Genomic DNA, 22,396 nt, shown 5'->3' with positions numbered 1-22,396 from the left:
GAAAAGCGTAAAATTTAAATGCGGTAAATAAAATTTCATTTCACAAGTAAACTTCAAATTTCACAAAGCTTGGTTCACAAGCTTAACAATAACAATTCATGAGAGTTATTGTCACATCTAGCCAACACAAGCTAGAGTAACAAACCACTCTCGAAAAACATTTTTCATTCCATTGCCAAGTTACTAACTCAAGCAACCATTTCACCCCTATTTATAGGGCTGATCCTCCATTGGAAAAAGACCAAAATACCCCCAAAACTTGGCGGCTACTCTAAGTCTTCACAGCCGTCGGACTGAGAATCAGCGCTCCAGAATGCACCACGTAGCTCGCCACATCTTGATCCGTTGAACCGTAGAAGATCTAGCCTCCAGCTGCCTCCAGCCCGCGCGCACGGGAGAGCAATCCTGCCACGCGTCGCCCTCCGTTTGGAACGCTCGCGAGCGCCGAAGCAGAATAGGCCGCGTGTCCCGTGCGGGAGAGCTCCTCCCACCTGAAGCCAAACACGCACGCACCTGCGGCCTGGGCCCGCTCGTCAGCGGTCGAGCACAACGCTCGCGGTCACACCACGCGCGTCCTGATGCCTCGCTAGGCCCGCCTGCCAGTGACGCTTCCTCCATGGACCAAACGGTCGACGCCGCTTCCTCCCGTGAGCAAAAACGCATGCGTGCACTCGCACTTCCGACTTCTCTGCCGATTGCTTGCCATCCGCCCAAAAGCTAGCTAGCACCGGTACATGCATGCATGTTGACCAGGCCATGCACGTTAGACCATGCAATCCAAGCCAGCCATGCCTTGCACCAACCAGCTAGCTAGCCTTCCATTCTTTGCACGTAGGTATGCATGCAGCCATATACACTTGTGCATGCATGCATCCATGTACATACTCCTTCTCCTTTTCTATTTTCTTCACGAATATCCAATGCGTCCACACGACGTTCGTTTTTGTGTATGCTCTTGTGTCCCACCTTGTCACCTGACGCCCTCGACCGTGCTAGACCCCAACTCCCCCTGAGTTTGATCCCGGTCTGTCGTTGACAAAGGTTGACCCCAAGCACCTACACACAAACAATCCGAACCATCGTTTTGTGGGTACAGATTTTGTGACCTGACCCTCGTTAGTCAATACACACGCTTCTCTCACACTTACCAATTTTCCATCACAATTAATCAAAACCACTCTTGGTTTCACAATCTCCCCCTTGATGGAAACATTGGCAACACTCAGGCAGAAAAATGATGTTTGAAATTTTAAAAGCGAAAGATTCGCAAAAAGTCAAACTTGGTCAAACGAGAACAAAACTCAAGAACCAAGTGACAAATACAGAGAAAAACACTTTTTTTTTTAATTTTCTCAAAGAAAGCATATATTTCTCCCCCTTTGACAATGAGGCCATCAAGGTAAAAAGAACATATGCATAGAGATGCAAGATGCACAAAGTAAATGTGTGAGCTTTGGAAGTTATCTAAAAACATCCAAACGAGGTGCATGGTCCACATAAGAGCAAGAAAGTGCCAATATCTAGCTATGTATGCGCAAAAGAAGTATGAATCATGACATATTGAAGCAAGAATGTATCACAAGCAACGGTAAAAGCTTTCAACTGAATTTAACAGCTTAGTGTGCAATGCAAATTCTAAAAGAGACTTAAGAAGAAACAATCGACCTCATAAGAATGTAATGAAGACTCCAACTCCACAAAAGGCCCATGCTTGACGTGCTAGGTCAAAGTCCATGAAGAATCAGCCATGTTTTTCAAGAAGAGCACATGTCATCATCAAAAAAAAATTTTTTTTTTCGCCATTCATCATCCTTTTTTTTGCCTTATCACACTTTTTGTTTTTAATAGCACAATCGCGATGGTACTTCTGATTTGGTCAATCAGAACAGCCAGCTGGAGTTCCCATTACAGGCAGTCTCCGTGCTATCTTCGGAACTACTCGCACGTAAACACACTCAGTAGTCCGGACAAGAGCAAAAGATGACATAGATAATATGAAAGATTCAAAACATGGACCATAGCAAAGCTTTCCGACAGCATGTACAGCTATTGCAAAGAAGGAGTAAAGCATGACATAAGTATGAGAAAGAAGCTTCAATTTAAGCAAACTCTTAGAACAAGCACTTGCACAAGATTTATGTTTAAGTGAAAATTCAAGTTAGGCAAGTTTCAACGCACTTGATTAAACATGGCAAGTTCATACAAGCTACTAGAGCACATCAAAGTTAGACAAGGGATCAAACTGGCACATATGTAAACCATGCACAACAAAGTGATGCGAAAGAGATAACATGCAAAGCTCACATGCAGGAAGACATGATAGAATGCAAAACAGATATTTGTAAACATGATGCACTATGTACAAATGTAGAGCAAAGCACAGAACTCCCCCTCAACTCAAGCCATAGGGATGAATTACCCCTAACTCAGCCCTCAAGAACTCAAACCGAGAACGATCAAGCGGCTTGGTCAAGATATCAGCAAGTTGCCTTTCTGATTCAACAAACTCTAGCACAATAGTACCTTTCTCGACATTATCTCGGAGAAAATGGTACCGAATTTCAATGTGCTTGGTCCTCGAATGTTGAACAGGATTTTTTGCAATGTTAATGGCACTAGTGTTATCACAAAGCAAAGGAACACTCGAGAAAGACAACCCGTAATCTCGTAAAGTTGAGATCATCCAAAGCGCTTGACTGCAAGCACTAGAAGCAGCCACATATTCAGCCTCAGCAGTAGATTGCGCAACAGATGATTGTTTACGAGACGACCAGGAAACCAAAGAAGTCCCCAAGAAATGGCAAGAACCAGAAGTGCTTTTTCGATCGATTTTGCAGCCAGCAAAGTCAGAATCAGAAAACGCTCGAATAGACAAGATAGAAGAACGAGAGTACCAGAGTCCATACTCGAGCGTCGACTTGATGTAGCGAAGAATGCGCTTGACGGCTTGTCGATGAGAAGTCCTTGGAGAAGCTTGGAATCGTGCACAAAGGCATACAGCAAAGTGTATGTCTGGTCTTGACGCGGTCAGGTAGAGGAGGGAGCCGATCATGCTTCGGTACTCACGCTGGTCAACTGCTTCCCCATCCTCATCTGGTCCAAGAGTAGCAGTTGTGGCCATGGGAGTGGCGATCGGCTTGCAGTCCGCCATGTCAAACTTCTTCAGGAGATCTTTAGAGTACTTGGTTTGGTGCACAAAGATGCCTTCCTCAGTTTGATTGATTTGAAGTCCAAGGAAGTAGGTCAGCTCACCCATCATGCTCATCTCAAACTCTCTGCTCATAGTTTCTGAAAACTTGGCCACAAGATGATGAGAAGAACCACCAAAAATGATGTCATCAACATATATCTGAACAAGAAGGAAATCAATGCCATCTCTGAGTGTAAAAAGAGTTTTGTCAACCTTTCCCATTTCAAAGCCATTGGAAAGCAAGAAATTTTTCAGCCTTTCGTACCAAGCACGTGGTGCTTGTTTCAAACCATACAAAGCTTTGTCAAGTTTAAAAACATGGTTAGGAAATTTTGGATTTTCAAAACCAGGGGGCTGTTTGACATAAACTTCTTCTTCAATAACACCATTTAAGAAAGCACTTTTGACATCCATTTGAAAAAGTTTGAAACCTTTAGAAGAAGCAAAAGCCAAAAGAATTCGGATAGCTTCTAACCTAGCAACTGGTGCGAAAGTTTCCTCAAAGTCCAAGCCTTCGACTTGAGAAAAACCTTGTGCAACCAGTCTGGCTTTGTTTCTAACTATGGTTCCATCTTCCCCTTGTTTGTTTTTGAAAACCCATTTTGTGCCTATGACATTGTGCCCTATGGGAGGTTCAACAAGACACCAAACATTGTTTCTCTCAAAATTTTCTAACTCCTCATGCATGGCATTGACCCAATTCTCATCAGTTAAAGCGTGACAGACATTTTTGGGCTCAAAAGAAGCAACAAAAGCAGAATTAGCAATTTCATAGGATCGATTTCTAGTTACCCTCTCATCCAGGCTTCCGATCATCATGTGAGGCGGATGTCGATTCTGGATATGCCGGGGAGCTGTTGGTCCTGAAGTGCCACCATTCATCTCCGTATGATCAACTGATGATGAAGATGTTGCAGGTGCGTCTGCTAGAGGTGTAGTGGTAGGAGCTCCATCATCTTGCTCAAGTGCCACCTCACGATCTGGAGGTGGGTGATGAAAATCATCGTCATCCTCATCGGACTCCTCTTCTATAAACAAAGTCTCTGAAACAATTGGAGTCCCTGAAATATCTGGTCTAGCACCAGGGCTAGCCTCATCAAAAGAAACCTCACAGGTCTCCACAATTTTGTTAGTTTCAAGAATGAGAACTTTATAAGCGCGTGAATGATCAGCATAGCCAAGAAACACACCATCAGAAGAACGAGAGTCAAACTTGTCCAAATTACCAGGCTTAAGAACAAAACACTTGCAACCAAAGACTCGAAAGTGAGAAACACTAGGTCGACGACCAAAACGCAGTTCATATGGAGTCTTGTGCAAGGAAGTTCTTAAGAAGACCCGATTTGAAATAAAGCAAGCAGCCGAAATTGCTTCGGTCCAAAACCTTCTTGGAGTAGAGTACTCATCGAGCATGGTACGCGCCATTTCCACAAGTGTGCGGTTCTTTCTCTCAACCACACCATTCTGTTGTGGAACATATGGCGACGAAAATTGATGCTCAATACCAGAAGAATCACAGAAGGTTTCAAAAGTATCATTCTTGAATTCCGACCCATTGTCACTGCGAATTGCTTTTAGGGCTCCAGGAAATTCAATGGCCAAGCGACGAGTAAGATCACGAAAGAAGCCAAAAGTTTTACTCTTTGATTCCAAGAAAAAGACCCAAGAGTATCTAGAGTAGTCATCCACAATGACAAGAACATACCACTTCCCACCCACTGACTGAACCCGAGCAGGACCAACTGTATCCATGTGAAGCAGCTGTCTGGGTCCATCTGTCATGACCCAAGTCACTGATGGATGTGAAGTAGCAGTCATTTTTCCATGACGACAGGGAGCACATACCAAATCCTTGGAAGCTTTCAGTTTTGGCAAACCACGAATCAAATCCATGCCACTCAAACGAGACAAGTGATCAAAACCAATGTGTCCAAGTCGTCGGTGCCAGAAAAATAGATCAGAAGAGCTAGATGCAATGAGACATCGAGAAGGACCAAAAGAGTGATCAAAATCAGCAAAATAAACTCGGCCGACTCGAGAAATCTCAAAGACACGAGACCCACAAGAATCCAGCACTTTAGAATCATTCTTTTTGAAACTGACTTCTAGATCAACATCACAGAGCTGAGAAACAGAAAGCAGATTGTATTTGAGTTTGCTTACCAAAGCCACATCATTCAGTGTGAATTTTTCATTTACTTTGATTGTTCCCTTGCCTATCACAGATCCATAGCTTGCATCCCCAAAAGTGATCGTCTCATCACCGGATGCGCGAGTGAGAGAAGTAAAACATTTGGCATCACCTGTCATGTGACGAGAACATCTAGAATCTACAAGCCAAGAGTTACTTCTCCCACCTTGAAGGACCTAATGCAAAGAAAAATCAGACCTCGAGAAATCAGTACTGGGGTTAGTGAGAAGGGACCTAGGAATCCAGTACTGATTCACTCGAGGGGTAGAGGCACTGTTAGAGTTCACCAAAATTTTACGCACATGCTGATCCCACCTGTTCTGCCCCAACCCCGCCAAGTCATGCCGAGGGTGCATATCTCGGCGAGGAAAACGAGATACACCACTTGAACGACAATGACAAGCGCACTCAAACCTCTTAGGGACTCTAGACTGACTATGCAGGGCTCTCAAAGTCCTAAGACGCTTTTGTCGCTCCTTCTTGGCCTTTCTAAAGCAGAACCCAACCAAATGACCAGACTTATTGCAAAAGGTGCATTCATATTTGGTTTTCTCTACAGACTTGTGTATCTTGGTAGGTATGGGATTTTTCTTGAGTTGTTCTAGCGTTGGCTCCTTAGGTTTAGACTCTGCTGATTCTAGAGAGATAGGCTTAAGTTCTTTTTCAACTTCTACAGACTTGGGTATACTAGAGCTAGAGCTATCTAAGAAGCCAGCTGACTTAAAAACAGTAGATTTTTTAGCTAACTCTATAACACCATCCTGAAAGCCAAGAATCTCATGTCCACCTATCCTCAAAGACTCAGCAAAATCATAACCTATACCTTGGTTGAACTTGCTCACCTTGGATTGGTCTAGGATCATATTGAGCTTTTTCTTTCCCTGGGCAAATTTTTCTAAAGATTGCTGCAAGTAGATTTTCTCTCTCTCTAGGATACCTAGGGACTCATCTTTCCTGACACACTCTTTCTTAGCAGCTACAAGATCATGCTCTAGAATGGCTACCTGCTCCTCCTTTTTAGCACATTCTTTCTTAACAGAACCAAGATCTTGTCTAAGAGAGATGCAAGAAGCACAAGAAGCATGAGACTCAACAGCACTCTTAATGTCTTTTAGCTCAGCTTCTAAAATAGCACAGTTTGAGCAACAAGTTTCAACAGAAGTTTTAGTTGTCATGAGCTCTAACAAATTGTTCCTAATCTTAAGTAAACCAAATTTCTTTTTAAGTTCATCATTCTCACTAGCAAGATTTTGACAAATTTCAAAATTCCTAGACTTATCATGATCAAGCATTTCTTTCACTTCTTTTAGCTCGATTTCAAGCAAACCAATATCGAGTTTCAATTCATAGCATTTTGAGCAAGCATTTTTAGCACTAGCAGTTATCCCAGCTCCTAAAGCACAAAAATCATTTCTAGACTTGAGAAGAGCAATTTCAGCAAGATAGGTTTTGCAAGAAGAACACTCATCATCTTCAGGTATCATGGATCGAAGCCTAGCAATTTCTACTAACATATCATCTTTTTCAGATTTTAGTTTCACAATTTTAGTACCACATAGCTTGTATTTTTCAATGAGAGTAGTCATCAACCTAGCCATTCTTTCTCTACTAATGCCATCCTCATCAAAGTCATCACTCGAATAATTCTCATCACAAGACAATTCATTCATATCATTTTCAGAATCATCGAGGGAGAGGGCATCATAGGGTCGTACCTTAGAATGCTTGGTTGAGTCATCCATGTTCTCAAGTGCCATGAGACACATGTCGATGAGGTAGTCGTCGGTGTAGCAGCACATGCCGGCGAGCTCCTTGTCCTTCTTGGCCTTGTCACGATCGTTGTCGGAGTCTGAGTCGACGTCGCTGAGCTGCACCTCCTCGAGTGCGGCAAGTACCTTGTGGATCACCTTCCGCAATCCTTCCTTCCGGCTCCCACGTGCTCGGCCCTCAGGCCGTTTGGACATATTCTCACCTTTCTTCTTCAGTTTTGGACAATTAGCACGAATGTGATTTGGTTCTCCACACTCAAAGCATGTAAATGATTTTGTGGATTTAACTCTTTTTCTCTCTCTCACATTGTTGTAAGCCCTAGTAAATTTCTTAGCAAAAAGAGCCAAATCATCTTCAGGAAATTTTTCAAACTGTTCATCAGAGATGGAGTGTAATGCAGCAAGGGAGATACCGCCACACACCAAAGCAGTTTCATTAGCACAAGCGCTAGAAGAGGGCTCAGCTACAAGTGCCATCGAGTGCTTTTGCCCTTTGCGATGGAAAATTTCCATCTCATGGGTTTTTAGCTTAGAGTAAAGCATTTCCACGGTGAGAGAACTCAAAGGTGCACTTTCTGTGATGGATGTAACTTTCATAGCCCAAAGTCCAAGATCGAGATTGTTGAGGAGGTGTCGAGCCTTTGCATTTTCTTCAAGCTCAAGACCGACTGACCTCATGTTTGAAATAATTTTCTCAAATCTCTTAAAGTACTCATCCCTAGATTCTCCAGGGTTCATCTCAAATCGCTGGTATTCCCTCTGGAATTGGTTTTGACGAACCAATTTAATCTCCTTGCTTCCTTCATGGAAGGAGCATAGATTTTTCCAGATTTCGTTAGCAGTCTTGAGGTGGTTCAATCTGCTGAACTCCCCAGACCCTAACCCAGCAAGAAGTGCATTTCGAGCTCGATAATTTGCCTCCCATTTTGCAACGGCGTCTGCCGTGAGACTTGAGGTATCCTCGGGTATTTGGTAGGCAGCGGTAACACTTTGCCATTCCTTCAAGCCTAACCCCTGGAGGTAAGATTCCATTCGAGCCTTCCATAACATAAAATCTGAGCCACCATCGAAAACGAACGGCTTCGTTGAGTACTTCTCCATAGCCTAAGTACAGTTCGTTGCCACGGTTAAGTTACAGCGAACTATAACCGAGCTCTGATACCAATTGTGAGATCGGATTTGGCTATAGAGGGGGGGTGAATATAGCTAAATCGTAACTATCCCCGCAAAGAACAAAATTCCAACTCGATCGCAAAACTCCAAAAATATCTCCGTGAAAATAGAAGGACAGGAATGGAGATATCAAAAATAAAACAGAGCAGGAAATATTGACAGGAATTTAAATGCGAAAAGCGTAAAATTTAAATGCGGTAAATACAATTTCATTTCACAAGTAAACTTCAAATTTCACAAAGCTTGGTTCACAAGCTTAACAATAACAATTCATGAGAGTTATTGTCACATCTAGCCAACACAAGCTAGAGTAACAAACCACTCTCGAAAAACATTTTTCATTCCATTGCCAAGTTACTAACTCAAGCAACCATTTCACCCCTATTTATAGGGCTGATCCTCCATTGGAAAAAGACCAAAATACCCCCAAAACTTGGCGGCTACTCTAAGTCTTCACAGCCGTCGGACTGAGAATCAGCGCTCCAGAATGCACCACGTAGCTCGCCACATCTTGATCCGTTGAACCGTAGAAGATCTAGCCTCCAGCTGCCTCCAGCCCGCGCGCACGGGAGAGCAATCCTGCCACGCGTCGCCCTCCGTTTGGAACGCTCGCGAGCGCCGAAGCAGAATAGGCCGCGTGTCCCGTGCGGGAGAGCTCCTCCCACCTGAAGCCAAACACGCACGCACCTGCGGCCTGGGCCCGCTCGTCAGCGGTCGAGCACAACGCTCGCGGTCACACCACGCGCGTCCTGATGCCTCGCTAGGCCCGCCTGCCAGTGACGCTTCCTCCATGGACCGAACGGTCGACGCCGCTTCCTCCCGTGAGCAAAAACGCATGCGTGCACTCGCACTTCCGACTTCTCTGCCGATTGCTTGCCATCCGCCCAAAAGCTAGCTAGCACCGGTACATGCATGCATGTTGACCAGGCCATGCACGTTAGACCATGCAATCCAAGCCAGCCATGCCTTGCACCAACCAGCTAGCTAGCCTTCCATTCTTTGCACGTAGGTATGCATGCAGCCATATACACTTGTGCATGCATGCATCCATGTACATACTCCTTCTCCTTTTCTATTTTCTTCGCGAATATCCAATGCGTCCACACGACGTTCGTTTTTGTGTATGCTCTTGTGTCCCACCTTGTCACCTGACGCCCTCGACCGTGCTAGACCCCAACTCCCCCTGAGTTTGATCCCGGTCTGTCGTTGACAAAGGTTGACCCCAAGCACCTGCACACAAACAATCCGAACCATCGTTTTGTGGGCACAGATTTTGTGACCTGACCCTCGTTAGTCAATACACACGCTTCTCTCACACTTACCAATTTTCCATCACAATTAATCAAAACCACTCTTGGTTTCACAAGTGGGCAGCGCGCAGGGAAGAGGAGAGGAGACGGCAGGCAGCTCACGCGGTTTAATGATGCATGCATGCGAGAGGGTAGAATGGTCCAGAACGGACTAGATAACTCAAAACGAGCCCACATTTGAAATTGATCATTTTGCCCGCAGGTCCTGTATTCTCAAATTCAGTAGCGTAGAGATTTAGACACGGCAATAATTAATAATGCATATGTGGTGCAATTACTAGGAAACTAAAACAAAATTGAGGTGGCATTTCGTTGTGGACGTGCTAGATGTGATCTATCATCAACGGCTCTGCTTGCTACCTCCTGCATCCATCCATGGACCATGCCTTCCTTCATTGCCTTGTGTATATATATATATATATACTCCATAATACATAGCGATCGATCAGACAAGATACCTGCAAGGCTCGTCTGGGCAGCCATGGCATCCACAGCGTCCTCGTCCTCGTCCGTCTTCTCGGCCTTCGACAAGGACGGCGACGGTAAGGTGTCCGCGGCCGAGCTGCGCGGCTGCATGGCGGCGGCTCTCGGCGAGGACGTCTCCGAGGAGGAGGCCGTGGCGATCCTTACAATGGCAGACACCGACGGCGACGGGCTGTTGGACCACAACGAGTTCCTGGGGCTTGTTGGCCAGCCGGAGGAAGAAGAGATGAGGATGAGGTGCCTGAGGGAGGCGTTCGACATGTACGCGGCGGAGGAGACGACGGTGATCACGCCGGCGAGCCTGCGGCGGACGCTGAGGCGGCTGGGGTGGCAGCATCAGCAGCTGAGGGTGGAGGACTGCAGGGCCATGATCTGCCGGTTCGACCTCGACGGCGACGGCGTCCTCTCCTTCGATGAGTTCAGGGTCATGATGCTCATGGCATAGACTGCATTTGTTCTTTCATTGTTGTCAATTAATTAAAAACTACTTACTTACTTACTGTCTGCGTATGTAAAGATTATCAAATGGGTTTCTCATTTGCGTGACCATATGTGATGAGAGAGAGTCCGTTTTCGTTCAATCCATTTCCAGAGGTCGATCGATTGATTCGCCCTACTACAAGTATACTGTTGGCATATATACATGTGACCTTGGCGAACAAACCAGCAGGTTTTCCATCCGTATACAAGTCAGACTTGTCGATTTATATCATAGCACAAGCTAAATACGAGTCGAGTCGTAGTATTATATATCATACGTCAATCTTGATGCGTATAAACACATATCAAATACGAATAGGCCTGGCAGCTTTTCAACTTGTTGCCTTTTCAGACGGTGGTTGCCTATGTTTTTCCCTGATTCTAGAATAAACGAATTAAAAGTCTTTCCTCGCAAACTTCGACGAAAGTTTCATCTTCTTTCCTCGCAGCTACAAATGCGACACCCTGCCTTCTCATTCATTATCAGGTGAAGACTGCAACAGTGCAATCCGGAAATCTCAGGCCTAGCTTAGTTTCCAAAATTTTTTTTTTCCAAAAACATCACATCGAATTTTTGGACACCTAAATAAAACATTAAATATAGATGAACAAAAAACTAATTGCACAGTTATAAAAGAAATCTCGAGACAAATCTTTTAAGCCTAATTAGTCCATAATTAACCATAAGTGCTACAGTAACCAACATATGTTAATAACGGATTAATTAGACTCAAAAGATTCGTCTCGCGATTTCTAGGCTAACCATGAAATTCGTTTTTTTCATTTATATCCAAAAAACCCTTCCGATATCCAGTCAAATCAAAATCCGGTCAAACATTTGATGTGACACTTCTCCCAAAAAAATTTTCAATCTAAACACCACTCAACTTGTGCACCGTGCAGCTCCACACTAACCAGGGGCTGCACTGTACATTTATTTACCATATATAAGAAAAGCCCATACATATACCATAAATATAATAATGCACAAGTCAATGGCAAGAGCAAAATATTCAAATACTCCGTGTTGTCCAACAAAAACATTCCAGGTACAAAATTCAAACAGCTGGACATGACATGAGAACGTAAACAAGTAACATACAGACAGATAATGGTGTTCCTGTTTATGGCTGCCAACGCCAACCACTGGTGACTACGGCAAAGTGTACATGCAAAATGTCTACAAGCTTTTATCACACAACCTATACAAATAATGGTACCGGCGTTGTAGCTCCCGCTCAACCTAACCATCATCCTCATCCTATCCCATGGTAATAACATATAATTAACTCGACCTGGCTAGATATTTCACTCGCCAAAATTGTCCTGGTACCAAAAGAATCAGTTGAAACAACCAATAACACATCTACAGCTTGAAAGATGCCTCCAGTATCACTTCTGTGTAAATTGAAATGCTTATCATCTAAACGAACTCTCTTCACAAGTGGATAACTCAGTAGCTTCCCATCGGTGGCATCCCGTATGCTGGCATAGGTCCAGGACCCATCGGAGGCATCCCCATTCCGCCCATCGGAGGCATGCCCATTCCACCCATTGGAGGTGGAGGAACGCCCATACCAGGTGGAGCAGGCAGGGCAAGAGGAAGCAGTTGGGCGTACATGTTCTGGCCAAAGAATACCGCTTGTCATGCTGGTTACGAAAGAATAACAGAATGATAACCAAAAGAAGAACAAATTATATTGATTACCTGCTGAGCAACAAGTTCCTTTTCTTCCTTCTCTTTAGCCTTTACTTCATTCTGTGACTCAATCCTGTCCTTTACTAACTCATCAACCTTGTTTGTGTACTCACGAATGAACTGCACACGAAGCAAGATTTTCTGTTAAGGCAAACTGTACAGAAGTGAACAGTACCAAACATATGAAATGAAAGATACCTGTAATAGATAGGGGAATGCAAAGTCCACCATGTTGTTCATCCATGCAAGCTCAAGAGCAACATCCGCGCGAATCAGGTCATAACAAATAAATAGGCAAGAAGCAAAACACTCTTTCTTTCCCTGCAATACACATATAAATGTTATTCATCAAAATGCAACAACACAGATCACTAATGCTTTTGCCTAAATAATACAAATCGGGTGAGCTTGCTGTTGCTGGTGTTCCATGCAATTGGAATATTCCTTATCTATTTTTAGATGCCATGCTGCCTATAGAAACTGGATTTCTGGATGCATATTGCCACACACACTCAACACAGCTAATTCTTAGAAATCTTAGAATAGGAAATTATGCCACTAAAACCAGCAATAGAAAGCATGACTTGCACATATCTAGAAAAGATGGAATCACAGATTCATGCAGCATGCTGCATACAAAATATTCTATTCACAAACAAAATAGAAAGAATGGATCTTAATCAAACCTGCTCAATGAAATACACAAGCAAGTCTTCTGACAGCTCGCGGTCACCAGATTGTGAGCATGTTTCCATGCAATCCTTGTACATGTTGTCTTTCTTTGATAGGGCAATAGACTGCTTCCATCTGCCAGCCTTCTTGTAAATGTAGGCAGCAATCCTCCTCATCTCAAGCAATTCATGCTTCTCAAGCTGAACAAGGCATTCCAGTCAATGGTTATTCAGGAAAAAAAAAGAAATAACCTAATGATACATGGTACATTCATCTACTGGTTTTACCTTCTGGGCAAGACCTATCTGATCAAAGCTATCATGCAGATCAACCGATTCACGGAGTCTCTCATAATCCTCCTCTTCAACATAAAGCTCATTCAAAGCTTCATTCACAGCAGAGACATTGTTGCTCTGAACTGCAACCATGTATGGTTTCACAAGATGCAACTGACCAGCCTGTACAAAGAACAATATAACAGTTTGATATTTTATTATGGAATGGAAGCTTTATAGATCAATAGAAAGCCCTGCCATAGCGACTAGAAGTTTTAAAATCAAGATACAAACCTTGCGCATAATGTCCACGACTCTTGTGTGATCCAAACGAAGCGCAAGCACATTGAGAAGGTCATTGATGAGATCAGGATGCTCTTGCAAATAGAAGTGCACTGCCTTGTAGTATAGCTCAACATTTGCAACTTTAACAGCAACATCCTTAAATTGCATATGATCCCATGCATCTGGAGAATGGTTCATAATAGTGGTGGCAGCATTGTCAAATTCATCATACTGAATGTATAGGTAGGTAAGCTCTTTCCAATGTTGCTGTTCATCACAAGCACGGATAAGCTTAGGGATGTTGAGACGGGTAGAGAAAAGTTTGATGTGTTCCATGAGCTTCTCAGGGCGATATCTAGCATAGAGGACTCCCAATTCTGTGAAGATGCCCATGTGTGCACGTTCCAGTCCTAGTCCACTTTCCATGAGAGAAATAAGTTCATTGAAACATCCTCTGTTCTGGTAGTATTCACTTACTTCCTCCAAGTCATCAACCTATAAAAAGGGCATCAGAAAAAACTAGATACAAAAAGAGTTGTAATGAAATATGTTTTAGCTCTAACAATGTTCCAGTAAATATACCTGAACAATAATATTGAGACCACATATTTGTGCTAGACGGAATTCCTCAGCATCAACACAAGCAAAGCAGACTTCCTTCCATGTTTTAGCACTGTTAGCCTTGCGTGCAGCATCCACAGCACCTTGGAACTGCTTCAGCTTAACAAGGGTGACAGCCAGCTTTGCCCAGTTTGAGATGAAGGCATAGATGATCTTTGCTGCTTCATATAGTTCTTCATCATACAGCCGATCACCAACATTTTGAAGATTGGCAACATTTGGCATAAGAATGAATTCTTCAATATCACTGAGCCTATCAGTCTTAGCATATGCAAAGATGAGTTCTCCATCAACTTTGGGCTCCCTTGCCTTCTGCCTTACCATAAGCAAGTACTTAACTAAATCATCATATACATTAGCTTCCTCGGCAGCACGGATGACGTCAAGGAAATGTGTTGCATCATCTGCACGAATGAAGGACTCAATTGCTTCACTAACCAAACCTTCACGCAACTGGGCCTTGGCAACCTGGGTCCAAACAGCATCTTCTTCAACACGGAATGCAAACTCTTCAGCTCTTTCTATGCTTCGGATATTATCCAAGAGAACATTGACAGCCTGCACATTTAAGTTAAACTTCCTGAAGATGGCAAATGCCTCCTCAAACAGCTGTGCTTCAACAGCTACTTCTCCAACAGCAGGCCCATCAAAGTTGTCCAGCCTGTTGACATAGTCCATGACCCTGGATGGGTCAGCCTTGATGGCTGTCAAGATGAGCAGGTTCTGCAGATTGAAGTTTCCACTGAATGCAGAATTCTGTAGGACAATCTTTTCAAGAAGCTCAATTAGTTCGTGAGGGAGGTCAGCTGTCATGAAAGCCTTAACAGCAGCAGACACTTGCTCAGGGCTCTTGCTTTCAGGCAATGCCGTAGAAACCACTTGGTCAATGAGTTGCCTTCTATATTCATTTTCAGGCTGTAGAACTTTATCCCACAGATCACCATCCATTCTTTCAACCACATACCTGGTAGTTCAAATCAATTTATTTCATATGTAAGCAATCACCAATAATGGAATTTAAAGATTCAGGACAAATAAAATTAAAAGATATGAAGATAAAAACAATTCGCATACCGAGCTTGCAACTTGAACAGTGAGTTTTTATTGGTGACATTAATAAGTTCATCATCGCACTGTCCACGTCTGTAAGCAACAACAGCAAGGGTAGGATCCCGCTTTTCACAGTATTTACCAACTACACGGGAGTCGTAAAATGGATTGGTCGTAAGGAAGTGCTCAGGATTGTTGTTGCTGTCAATGATGATTTTTCCAAGGGCATTGTGCACATGGACATCTTGGCTACCCTCGCTCACCAAGTGCTCCAGAAATTGTGTCAGCAGCCGTAGGCGGTTCCTGAATAAAATATAAAAGATGAGGTCAGCAGAAGGGAGGGAAAAGCATGTTTATGTGTGTACATGTCCCTAAGCTGACTGGGGAATACATAATAAGAGAAAGAATCAGACCTCTTCTCGCATTCATCAACAAGTGGCTCAACAGGAAGGAGAGAACGGACAGACAGAATCAAACCCTTAATGAAATCTTCTGGGCACTCATCATCAAGTAGTTGTCCAACAACTAACGGAGCGTTTCCAGGGTTCACCTACAAAATAGTATATAGGAAATAATCATTTAAATATCCCATGAGAATGGTGATACTCACATAACACTGAATTTCAAGAGTTGCATACTTTCTGTACATATCCTTCAATGTACCGAAGCATATTATTTGTATATAGATAGTGGGTCAAATCTGGAACAAATCCAAAGCGATCGCAGACATTAATCAGCGGGCGGGCATCAGGCAGCTTTGCTTCCATCAAAAAGTTCTTTGTCTTTTCCGCATCATAAAAGTTGGACTCTCTGGTTACACGTTCAACTTCTTTGATCTGTCCAGTCCTAGCAGCTGCTTCTATGTATTTGAAATGAATATCTGGATCCTCACTGTTGAATGTAAACAATGATATTAAGGTGTGCTATCTTAAGAATAAAGTTAGTTCAAATAAATCAACATCAGGAGTAACTACCTGGAACTCAAATAAGCTCCCAAGAAAAAGTAAAGGCCCTCGTAAGATTTGAATTGCTCAAACAGTTTTATGCAAGCGTCAACCCCTAGCTGCTCAGAGTATTCTTTGGCAGCCTGCAGATGCAACAAATGTTACGGTAATTATCAGTACCAACAATGAAAGAAATGCCCAAAAGAAAGAAGGTTAAAACTAAACACAGCCAGTACCTGTACAACAATTTGAAGATTTCCTCTTAGATTGACCAGCAGAAGGTCCTTCATGCACTCCAATGCCCATTCTCTTGAAAGGGTGCCAAAGAACTCGACAAGTGCCTGTTCAATGATGGTGTTAATGGACCAACCCAACCAGTAGTAGACAGACAACAAAGCACAACTTCAGAGAACAAACCTGTGGCTCAATGGCATGGGTATTCACCATGACACGCTTTATATCTGGTAATTCTGTGTAATGCTGCACCACAGTATAATGTTAATTAAACCGATAGGCAAAGAAAATAGGGCAACAAAAACAATGGAAGGGTACTGACCTGGAGAGCTCGCAAGTACAAGCCAGCCTTTTCACAAAGCTGAGCAACACGTGGGCGATCATAATGACTGAACATACCATTAGCAAGGATGGCATCAGCAACATTTGGGTAAGTCACCAAGTTGATCTCCAAAACCTACGATGAATTTAAACAGAAGCTACTGAATAACACAGCATGTAAAGGTCAAAGGGTAAACCTATCAGGAAGAAACTGCAAACCTTAGTTTGAAGAAAAGCATGTTCTGGCAAGTTTGGCTTTAAAACATCAAGCAGGAAAGCCGTTGCCTCACGTATCATGTTCCTCTGTTAACAAAAGGACATGTAAGGCAAGACAACTGAATTTCATGGTAAAAAGCAAAGGAACATTACAAACTCACTATGCATTGAAATGGAAAAAAAAGGATACCTGAAGGAAGAGATCAGTTATAGTATTGTAATCAACTGGACAGCCCCCCTCCATTTGTGACATCATGAGCGCAAAGTTGACAGCTCCCTGGTAAAAGGATATGCAGTATGAAATTAATTTTGCAAACACGCAAATCAGACATTACCACAACCAAGTATACATCATGGTGCTATTTAGCTTAACCAATATCATTACCTGTGGATCTGTACGTAAAATGGTCTGGAGGAGGAAGAGGTAATCAGGGGTGTATCCAACCTGGAAACAGAAAATGTATTAGGACACCAGTATACATCAAAGCAGAACTCTTAACAGCTGAAAATGATAATTCATCAACACTGAAGAAATATACCTGCTTTGAATATATAAGGATCTTGTCAAATTCCCTTCTTTCAGCAAAAGCAGCAACTACTTTAGGGGTTGCCCTAGCCTTTATGAATATTTTCAGAGCAAGATCATTGTCCACAGTCTACACCAAAGAGTACAGGTACTGGTTAATGCACAATCCTTGGAATCAAACAGGACAAAGTGCAAGACAAATGATAAAGGCATAATGGATATTTGCAGTCAACAGTATGACACCAATTTCACCTTGACAAGATCTCCTAGTTCTTCGCTACACTCCAGTTTGTCTTCAGCCAACCAGTTTTCCAAAAGATTCTTTTTGTTCTGATTGACAACAAGTCGAGATAGCTCAAGAGACTCGTAAGCATTGAGCTTCCCCCGAGTTAGCAATGTGCCAAAGTACTGCAAGAGTGGAGGTGTTTGCCCAGCTTGAACAGGAACACTCTGCATTTAAGGCATAGGGAAAAAAACATTAAGTCAAGCATAAGAGCCTATACATAAGATTAGTTGTATAGCCCCAACAAAAAGAAAGTAAATGAAAATAATAATGGTAATATGTTTGCTATAATTTTAGCATTTACACAATTAAACCTCTGGAAAGTAATAGTAAGTAGTTAACAGGTGTTTCCATTATGCAGTAAAATAAAAGGAACATGTTTTTTATTTACAAAACCAATGATTTCATCAATAAATCAGCACAGTAGTCAAATTGCTGAAACTGTTATTATAAGAGTCATAAGAATCTGTACTCTAGTGCCTGCATGGTAAAATGCTGCATAATCCAGCAATTCACATAATAGCTCGAACTATACGTAATGTGAAAAATAGCTGTAAAAAGGAGGTAAATAAGTATTGATAGCTCTGTAATCAAGAGCAGAAATGCACCTGAAATTTTGCAACAGTCTCAGGAGTTCGAAGAAGACCTTGGGGAGATTCTGCAGCCAACTCAGCTGCTTCCTTGTATTTCGTTTGCGCAAACAGTTCCTGAAACCTTTGCACAACCTGCAAAACAAAATATTAAACTCACTATCAAATCTTGCAGGAAAATATATGCCAATGATAATACAAGCATAGGTAACAAGCAAGTAAATTGCAATTGTACCAACATTATCCACAAAAGCATAGAGGTAATGGAACTTACTAGGTTCTCTGCCCCAGGAAGATTAGCTCTTTTGGCTAGATTTACAGCTAACTCAAGGTTATTTAACTGCATGAAACAAAATGTGCTAAGAAGGCATAATAGTATACGCATAAACCAATTAATTTAAGAGCAGGAAATCATACTTGACTGCTGACAAAAGGCACGATGGTTGCATCATTAACTGTGGCATGTAAAACCTGTCCTCTCCTATTGATGGCATAAAAGCCACCAGTTGTAGAAGACTCTGCTGTCAAGAATATAGGATCTGGGCTAATTCTATTTCTATAGACTGCTGCAGCTGTTTCCAAGTCATATACAAACAAAAGGCCAAGCTTTGTAATTACATAGATAAGGCCATACTTCTGAGATATCTGTACTCGACAAAAGATAAAATAAAAATTAGATCAATGTGTGATATCTAACAGGGTATACTTCCTTTGGAGTGCAAGACATTCACCTGCATGGCTACAGGAAAATCATCCTGAAAATCTGGGGGGAAAAAGAGATCGGCTTGCTTCTTGGAAAACCCTGGTTTCCCTGAAATAAATTATTGACAAGGAGTGAACAGAGGAATGAATTATCTACGAATATATATTCGCTGCTAATGGCATACAAGGAGAGAAATAGGGTGGAATATATATTCTGCTAATTTGCAGAAGAGCACTGGGTACACTAAATGGAATATGTATTTTTGATAAAAGGCATTCTGTTTATTTCAAGTTTACGTTGCTAGAAACTTGAATATAGAAACAACAAAAACAAATCTTGAAACTCCCAAACACAAACCTGGTTGGGCACCCAATTCAATAACATGCAACTTAGAAGTGATTTGCCCAGCATTAGTTGTCTTTGAGGCAAAGCAGATGAGAGTTGAAGGATTCTCATTGCCCACAACCTGTGGAGGGTAAAAAAGAGGAGAAATTGGCAAATGCTAGAACAACAAAAAAATATATCCAGCACAAATATAACTGGACAGTACCTTAAATGTTGCAAAGGATGCTGCATGGGCTTCAAGCGCTTGACTGCGCTGCTGCTCCACGGAAAAAAGTTGCATATTTCCTTTCACCAGTTGTGGCCTCTGATAGGTGAAAAGGATAGCATGTCAATGTTAGGTTGGCATAAAACAAAGCATCACATAATAAACTTTTAAGAACTGCTCTGGTAGTTTGGTGTAGCATATTTCTTACAACTTTGCGGAAATGCATGTGTACTCTTTTACACAATGCCCAGAACCACAAAGGCGCAGAATAAGCATTAGAAGGGAAGCACAATGGATTTTCATATGTACACCATGTTGAATTATAAAAACACCATTGCAGCCTGTTATAGTGGCACTTAGTAACAAGCATACCTCTGGAGCACCAGGTGCGATTCCAATAAGCACAAGCCACTTCTCAGATGGGTCACATCGATAGTTGATAATCTGATTGTTGGCCAAATTAGCTGTCCTATCGAACATCTTGGTTGGTTCAGAATCTCCTGTATTACAACAAATACATGAAACAATTGATTGATTTTTATGGATATGATCCAAATAGTGCAAAGCAGGAAATAATAATTGGACAAAAGTTCAGAACAGTACCCTCAATTGACCAATGATAGACTGATGTTTGTGTTACCAAACCCAGCAACTTTGGGGTGATCCATTTCCAAAACACAACCTGTGATTGTAAATAGAAAAAATATGTCAAGTAAGATTATAGGATACCACTTAAACAAAAATGCTCCCACATACTTTGGCAAAGCTTTGAAACTTTTACCTGCTCAGGCATCTGGTGGGACTTAATTTTTGTTTTAGCCTCAATATTGAAGATTTGCAGGTGGTCCTGTGTTGTTCCAGGTATTTGAGCTGCAAAGTCCAGCAACATAAAAGAAAAGGTTAAACTGGAAAAGTTGAAAAAGTAACAATACATCATTCTGTACTTCAATATACTTCTACATAATCAACTATTAAGCTAGCCAGACACCATGCTGTCAATGTATAAACTAGTTAAATGGTGAACGTCAGACAAACTCTAGTGATTGCAGAATTATAATAGTTTCTTGCTGGTTATGTATCCAGTTTGAAGCAACCTAACAGTCCACATGCAAAATCACGTATCGTGACCAAATCATCACAATGGCATTAAACACTATAATGAGTGAACAACTGCCTGGACAGGCCATATATTACAAACATCAACTGCAGGACCAGATGATCTGCAAGTCATAAATTTGATGGGAAGAACAGCATAGAATGAGCCTGCATATAAGAGATTTTCCATCTAAGCCCAACACAAGGTTCAAACTAAGCTTAACTTACAGCCTTATGAGAGACCACGTTGTGGCTATGGTTAGCAAATATCAGCAACAATAGAAATGGTAGTAGAATCCTAGCCACTAGCAAGGGCATGGAAACTCTGATCTCACTGGACAAACAGTAACTAGCTACTCCTATACACGATTACATAGTGTGATGCTGGTTTAGCACAGAGCAAGTATTGTTGAAGTTGTAAAAAAAAATGCACTGTCGATTGAAATGAATTGTTAATTTTCAGATAGCAGATCACAAAACTAATTTGCTCGTCCTTAAGAATGTGATTACTGGAAATTATACATGTGTGCAGAACTATTAGCATAGGCATTTGTGACAAATTGAGCACTAGGTTTGCAGGTATGGTAGGATCGGAAAAAAGAAAGTGAGATCCCAATGTAAAGTTGAATTAAGCAAGTGGTGGTGGCATAGTAGTAGAAAGAGAAGAGTAGATCGCAGGTGGTAGATCTGAGTGATACCTTTGAGGGCGAGGATGCGGGTGTTGGGGTTCATGAGGGCGGAGTCGGCGGTGATGGGCCTGCGGAGGGGCTGGTTGGGCATGGCCATGTCGATGATGACGACGCTGTTCTGCGGCGAGGTCTCGCGGACGCAGATGTACTTGTCGGACTCCATGGTGACGTGGGTGAAGGTGACGAACTGGGGCGCGATCCCCAGGCTGCTCAGCTGCAACCCAAGAGATCCATCATTACTTAGTTTGGTTCTTCTCTCTCTGTGTGTCAGTCTTAGGAGAAGGCGGGGGATCTCGCTCGGAGATGATGGTACGTACCGTGAGGGCCTCGCGCATGGCGATGGGGGCGTTGGCCGCCGCCATCGCGACCGACGACGGCAACGGCGTGAGATCCAAAGGGAAGGGAAGGGAGGGAGACGGCGGCGGCGGCGGCGGCGGCGGCGGCGGCGGCGACCGGGTGGATGGAGAGAGAGAGATCTGATCTGAAGAAGAAGAAGAAGGCGTTGGTTCCTCCTCCTGCCCGATTTTAGTGGGTGCTCTGCCTTGCTGCTGCCTTTGCCTCAACCTCAACTCACTCTGCCTTCCCTTTTCTTTATTACCCCTCCACCTTTCACTTATTTTCATTCTTATTCACAAAGCACCTACGCTCCACATTTATGTCACGTGTGTCCTTTCGTATAGCAGTGGATAATCGCTGAATAGCGGAATAATTTATAATAATTATTTTATGATACAAAGGAGTAAATTAACTGTTATAAGTTTAAATAAATTATTTAAAATATTATTATTTAAAATCGCATCGTTTATGACACTACATAACATTTGTTTTCATTCAACACAAACACATTCTTGCTAACATAAAGATGACAAGCTAACTAGATGGCATCATGTACATCATTGTTGCATCATATGTCTAGTTCAATTGCAAAATTGTAATGTGCAGGATGTCTCACTAAGTTTTGATAAATAAGTAAAGTATATGGCCGGTCCTTAAACTTATGGCGCAGTACCACTTAGGTCTATGAACTTAGAAAATATACGTCTAGGT

General features: G+C 42.5%; 2 protein-coding genes across 2 annotated transcripts; one reads left to right on the top strand and one right to left on the bottom strand.

The window, feature by feature from the left end:
• Window positions 1–10,086: 10,086 nt before the first annotated feature.
• On the top strand, window positions 10,087–10,767 carry LOC102721790 (probable calcium-binding protein CML25/26). The gene has a single exon (XM_006664205.2). It carries the CDS (start codon window positions 10,115–10,117, stop codon window positions 10,559–10,561), a length of 447 nt encoding a protein of 148 aa, XP_006664268.1. The 5' UTR covers window positions 10,087–10,114; the 3' UTR covers window positions 10,562–10,767.
• Window positions 10,768–11,592: 825 nt separating this feature from the next.
• Window positions 11,593–21,903, bottom strand: LOC102716461 (clathrin heavy chain 1). Its single transcript, XM_040529650.1, has 30 exons — window positions 21,667–21,903; window positions 21,359–21,563; window positions 20,347–20,435; window positions 20,169–20,247; window positions 19,938–20,065; window positions 19,566–19,664; window positions 19,373–19,481; window positions 19,044–19,123; window positions 18,730–18,957; window positions 18,587–18,652; window positions 18,331–18,447; window positions 17,692–17,889; window positions 17,453–17,569; window positions 17,299–17,358; window positions 17,104–17,190; window positions 16,917–17,000; window positions 16,699–16,833; window positions 16,560–16,622; window positions 16,379–16,483; window positions 16,173–16,285; window positions 15,837–16,089; window positions 15,612–15,748; window positions 15,223–15,501; window positions 14,110–15,112; window positions 13,537–14,022; window positions 13,255–13,425; window positions 12,982–13,167; window positions 12,494–12,616; window positions 12,305–12,415; window positions 11,593–12,220 (listed from the first exon to the last, which is right to left on the bottom strand). The coding sequence occupies exons 1-30, from the start codon at window positions 21,709–21,711 to the stop codon at window positions 12,050–12,052; spliced, it is 5,127 nt and encodes a 1,708-aa protein (XP_040385584.1). The 5' UTR covers window positions 21,712–21,903; the 3' UTR covers window positions 11,593–12,049.
• Window positions 21,904–22,396: the final 493 nt, after the last annotated feature.

Source organism: Oryza brachyantha, chromosome 12 (genome assembly GCF_000231095.2).
Source record: "Oryza brachyantha chromosome 12, ObraRS2, whole genome shotgun sequence".
In the NCBI taxonomy this organism is placed as follows: domain Eukaryota; kingdom Viridiplantae; phylum Streptophyta; class Magnoliopsida; order Poales; family Poaceae; genus Oryza; species Oryza brachyantha.
Note: the sequence above shows the minus strand (reverse complement) of the source record. Positions and strands in the feature narration are given on the sequence as shown.